Below are 6,067 nucleotides of genomic sequence, written 5' to 3' on the forward strand. Positions count from 1 at the left end.
TAAGTGTGCAATTTGAAATTGATAATTAATGAAATGTTTTCTTTTGACTGTTGTCGCTTAGGGTTTTGAGCTCTATTTTACTTTACTAACTTTGTCCTCAGCCTAACCGTGCGCGTAATATCAGTTACGTAACACCAGCTTCTCAGGTAACTCTGAATACCACGTCTGTACTAGCGAGTAATGCTGTTGTGTTTGTCTCAGGCTCTCGTGCCGGTGCGTGAGAACAGCCTCATGCTGCGCTACATCCCCGACCCCACTGAGCGCATCCTGGATGGAGATTTCCAGCCTGCTCCAGGTAAACAAGGGTTAAAGGTCATGCGTGGACATCACCGCTCAACCTGTCTTTACGTGTCTTAGCTTTTTCGAGAGTAATCAGTCAGGGCTAGTGGTTAGGCGGTACCACCGGATGGAATAATGGAGAACTTGTCTACATACTTACTCATTACTAACTAAGAAAGCGAGGCGTGTTGTCATTGCTTTCATTTAGTGATGGCGCTGTGAATCATACTGTCTACACACATCTCCATTTCCTGAATACGTTAACACAGATCTCGTCATAAGATTATTGAGGAAGTATCGCTCTGAACACATAATATGAGCAAATGCTTTTGAAAACTAGATCCCATCCGGCTTAAACCTCTTATTTATGGTAATTGACTGACTCAGCCACATCTTCCAAGTTCAAGGAAAATGTGTTTTATTTAATTATATTGACATCAAACATATCACATACAATGTAGAAACAAAAAAGAATAAAAGTTGCCATATTTCTAAATGGCTTAACTTCCAGTCCAGAAGTGGGAGGTAAAGTTAGATTGTTACTGTACTTAAGTCTTAAGTTTGCTTGAGATTTTCTTTCCCCTAATGCTTTTGATTTTTACTAGGAAAATTTCTACTTATTTTTGAAACATCGCTACATTTCTCTATAATCATAAGGCGTACACAGCAGTTGTACTGAGACAGCTAGTTATTAGCTACAAAGCTGTTTTTCCACATTCCTTGGCAAAAAAAACAACAACAACAACAAAAAACAAATTAACCACCAGGAACTAAAAACAATGTGCTCTTCTTCTGAGAGTTTTCATGTACTTTCATTTTTAATTTCATAATTGACATAAATTTAAGCATTTATACTTTTCTAGTTTAACTTTTTAGCATTTACCAGATGCTTTATTTAGATGAGTAATTGCATTTTTTATTTGAGAAAGGATTTTAGGTAATATAACTACCTTTGCTCACAGAAATTCACCCAATGGGCTATCAAACAGGCTTTGCTGATCTGTTCCTTATATTTTAAGACTACTCCAAATGTAGTAATGTGACTGACATGTCATAGAGAATGCTTGTCCTGGACAGGCATCTCATTGTGATGAAAAGGATTTGAGTAAGAATTCATGTGCTGGAGGTTTTAATAACAAATCCAGTACACAATCCAAGATCAAGGTCATAACGGGCAAAGGTCAAGAACCGGGGAAAGGTCAACCACCAGAATAGCAAACAGTCCAGACAAATGGCAAGCCCAAAGAGTAGTTAAAACACAAGACAAAGGTCAAGAACGTGGCAATAACAATCACAAGAGATAAGGCTCATACGAGAAGTTGGCAAGACTTCGCAATGACTTAAAGGTTGAACTGGCTTTATATAGTCTGCACACAGGAAGTGGTTAGTATTCAGGGGGTGGGGACCTCTGCTGGTGTGGAGATGAAATGTCTTGGTTGGATGTGACACTTATTAGCTGCAAGTATTCTTTAGTTTCCTGAAACATTAAAATTCTGTCTCTTTTTTCCAACTAGAATACATGAACCAGAATGGCAGCACCGTTTTCTCGGACATGTCCAACCCCATCTATCAGCACCCTGCGCGTGCGGCCCTGGACGAGACCGAGGAGGACTACCTGAACTGCTTCAGAAACCCAGCGACCATCACTTCTCCTAACTCCGCCCCCGAGTACCTAAACACCTCCCACTCTCAGCTCTTTTCCCCCCTCACTTCCAGCCAGAAGCAGCCGAACGGGCACGGCTACATCGCGCAGAACAGCATCGACAACCCCGACTACCAGCAGGACTTCTTTCCGGTGGGGACCAAGCCGAACGGGCACCTCCCAGCCGCAGAGAACTCTGAGTACATGGGTGTGGAGGTGCACTAGCATGCTTCAGAAGGGTGTGGACTCTGTAAAAGCGATGTGACTGGACTTATGCAGGCAGGCTGTACTGCAGTGCTTTGGTGGAGGCTCTGAACTGCCATGAACTTGTTGGTTCATTTGAGAGTTTTTAAGTTTTTATGTTTCTTTGGAGCTGGACGGTGTGTAAGCCACAAACCTGTATGCCACAACAGACTGCAAATCAATCTCCGAATTTTAATCCGATTCACAGTCTAACTATGTACAGGATTTGAGCACATCCTGTATCATTAGATTTCAAGATCGAACTTGAAGCTTGCAGAAATTTGGCAATTTTAGGGCAGGTTTTCTCACTTACACTTTTTTTTCTGCACCTGTGACTGGTTGAGTGTGAAAGCACTTCGAAAATGCAATCCAGGGAACACGTCTCTGGTCTGAAGGTGTGTATTGGACTGGGATCTCGTGCAGGCAGTCAGAAATTAAGATCACAAGCCATGCATAAATAATACACAGCTATTGTTACTATTACTTAATGACCAATTTCTCCATTTTAGCATTTTTTTTCTATACAACTTCATAATTTGGCCCCATGCCAATTCCCACCCACCAGCTATTATACGACAGTTACCAAGCAAGAGGGTGAGGGCTAACACGTGCTCTTCCGCAGACATGAGCTCACAGACACGCACGATTGGCTAGTGTCGCTGTGATTGACAGAGAAGAGCGAGTATGCCCCTCCCACACAGAGAGCACGGCCAGGTTTACTCCCTTGGCTCCCGGACACGGATGGCCGTGGCATCGTCTGGTTTTGAACTCGCGATCTTACAACGATAGGGCGAAATCTTTTAGCCTCCATTTGAGCTTTTTTTTCTGTCAGAAGAAACAGAAGAGTAAAGAGTTAAAGATGAGCTTAGCACAAAGCAAAATTTACTACTGGAAGTGAACATCCTTTTCACATCCCTGCATTCTTTCCTGTTCAAGTGAATATTTTTTTATCACTTAAATTTTATCCACATCAGTCCTGAAACCTCATCATATTCTTTCCTGTTTCAGGGAAAGACATGTTGTGGCTCTGCAGAGAAGACAATGACCTTATAGTATATATGGAGCTAAAAACATCAAACATGAAAAATATTTTTGTATGGAATTGAGCAGGTTTGAATAAAAGGCTAAATTAATAATACATCAATTAATAATGTGCATATTGTTTCCCATTTCACACACAAAAAAAAAACTTCACTCACAGCATAACTAAAGTATCAACCTGGTCAGAAAAAACGTCTTCTGTATGAGAACCATGTCATGATTGCACCTTCCTTCAAACAGTCCCAGAATCAGATTTTTCTGCCTCGAATGTGAAAACGATTTTAAAAGAAACCCATCAAGAGAAGCTCACGAGCATCACGCGTTGTACAAACCAGATTGTGCTCTGTAGCACGTGTAGCTTTCAGTCTCTCATCAGCAGAACACAGAGGCTGAGCCACACGTCGTTTCTGCGATTCAAAAACAAGACAGCAGGAAAAACTGACCGCCATTTTAATGCTGAAAGTGTTGGTCGGTCTAACAAGCCGCCAGGCGATCGGTACGCTCACAAGACAGAGAGATACGGCTGACGTTTTCTGTTATTGCATCTATTACAGTATGTTATTCTGCATCATACAAGCTGTGTACAGTCACACATGTATCCTTCCCTGTCTGTAAATCAGTTCTTGTCTCGTTGTGTTGTTGCATTCTTGAAATTTTATACTGAGATACTGTTGAAAACTGTTAAAGCTTGCGAAGCATTAGGGAAACTGTTAAGGTTGTGCTATGGACAGTGTAAAGGAGTGTAAAAGAGAAATGTGTGATTGTATACAATAAGATTCCTGAATATTCTTCAGCTGGGAAAAATCTTCCCTGGCTCACCTTTTGCTTAAAAAAAAAAACATTATTGGAACATTGCTCCTTGAAGTTTTCATGTACGCCCTCTTGACTATAATTATTACTTTTAAAAAGTAAATAAAGTGTGTGTTTTTTACAAATCTGGTTTGATCATTGGTGAATTTAAGAAAAAAATTTGATGGTATCTTTTTTTTTTTCTCAAAACTGTTCCTTGATATTTAACCATGGATAAATATTGTCACTTTCTATTCAGGACAAGGCTGTGCCTCAGGTAGGCACTGTACTTGGGCTCTCTTTATGCTCCAGAGATAAAGTCTTAACCAATCAGGATGCTCTTAGAAGCAACCATGTACTCTATAAGGATTAAAAACACTTTGGGGCATGCTGTAATAGGAAATTAATCAGTGGGTGTGGTGATGTGATGCAACCTGATGTGTATATTATTTTCTAAAACAGAATGCCCAAATTACTTTATTCATCCAAATTGCCAAAGACTGTAATTTTTTTTTACAATCAGTTTATAGTTACATTTAATGTTGTGGATGTTCGCGACACAAATTAGTTCCTGCTATGACTTATTTTATTTATACTTATACTTATTTTTCCCTCTCTTGAAATTCATAACACACACAAAAAACATAGCTTGTCATGTTACAGCGAAGTGTAAACTCCTGTCCTGAAGACTTTCCTGTGGTGGAAAACTTACAGCTTCACCTCTGACTGTGACGAAGCACTGACACTGGAGACTCCTTCCATAAATGTTAAATAAATCCTCCTCACAGAAAACTTCGCCACATTTTTTAATCCATTTATGTGGCGCGGGACTCATACAAGCTCCTGTGTTAGTTGTGACTGTAGTATTAGAACAAGCAGATTTAATACAAACCAGTCAGAACTGCTGTTACAGAAAATTAATCAACTTACTTCCGACCAATCAGAATCAAGATTGCAGGAGCACTATGGTATAAGGTGCAAAATTATGGCAAAATCATATACAGCCTATAATTCTGTTCGACTGGCAAGAGATCCATCAATGCTGAAAAGGCCCGGCAGTGCAGGCCAAACGTCACTCTAACGCTGTATTATATGATGATAATATCGTAAAGTAGCTTAGTACACACCTGACGTCTTCCCTGAAACCGAGTCATAAAACTGTTTAAGCAATCAGTTTTAAGTGGAACAATAGCTCACAGTTCTGTAGTTTCACTGACCAGATCTTATTTCCTGAATGAAGTGATTTAGCATGTGTAAGCTATTAAATCACACATGCTTGGATGGTCTATGTAAAAAGATAAATAAATAAAGTATGATTACAGGAAGTGGCTGCTATTCACATCATACACATGTTCTTTTGTTATTTCAGTCGAATGAATAGAGGTGAAATGAGTTGAACAGGTAGGGGATGTTTTCACCGTTATGATTACTATGCACATGTATTCATGCTTAGAAAATATCTGATCGAAATAAAAACATTTTTTAAAATCTGATATAGAGTAAATCTGATATAGAGTTCAATCAAATTGTACATGGTAGGGCCAAAGGTTTGTGAACACCTGACCATCACACCCATATGTGGTTATTCTCCAAACTGTTGCCACAAACTCGGAAGCACAAAATTGTCTAGAATGTCTCTGTAATCTGTAGTTTTACAATTTCCCTTCACTGGAACGAAGAGGCCCAAACCTGTTCCAGCATGCCCCTGTGTACAAAGCGAGCTCCATGAAGACATGGTGTGTGAAGGTTGGAGTGGAAGAACTCGAGTGTCCTGCACTGAGCCCTGACCTCAACCCCACTGAACACCTTTGGGATGAACCGGAACACCGACTGCACCCCAGACCTCCTCATCCAACATCAGCGCCTGACCTCACTAATGCTCTTGTAGCTGAATGAACACAAATCCCCACATCCACACTCCAAAATCTAGTGGAAAGCCTTCCCAGAAGAGTGGAGCTTATTATAACAGAGGGGAATAAATCTGGAATGGGATGTTCAACAAGCACATATGCATGTGATGGTCAGGTGTGCACATATTTTTGGCCATATAGTGTATAGCTCAGCAGTTGAGTT

At 40.3% G+C, this 6,067-nt stretch overlaps 1 protein-coding gene across 1 annotated transcript in view; it reads left to right on the forward strand.

Annotated features, from left to right (window-relative positions):
* Window positions 1-4,140, forward strand: part of egfra (epidermal growth factor receptor a (erythroblastic leukemia viral (v-erb-b) oncogene homolog, avian)) — a 66,630-nt gene extending 62,490 nt beyond the window's left edge. Inside the window, exons 27-28 of the mRNA XM_026946216.3 lie at window positions 202-295; window positions 1,794-4,140. Coding sequence (XP_026802017.1) covers window positions 202-295; window positions 1,794-2,146 — 447 coding nt within the window. The 3' untranslated portion in view covers window positions 2,147-4,140. The remainder of the gene's footprint in view (window positions 1-201; window positions 296-1,793) is intronic.
* Window positions 4,141-6,067: the final 1,927 nt, after the last annotated feature.

The sequence above is a fragment of the Pangasianodon hypophthalmus genome, chromosome 21, assembly GCF_027358585.1.
Source record: "Pangasianodon hypophthalmus isolate fPanHyp1 chromosome 21, fPanHyp1.pri, whole genome shotgun sequence".
Lineage (NCBI taxonomy): Eukaryota > Metazoa > Chordata > Actinopteri > Siluriformes > Pangasiidae > Pangasianodon > Pangasianodon hypophthalmus.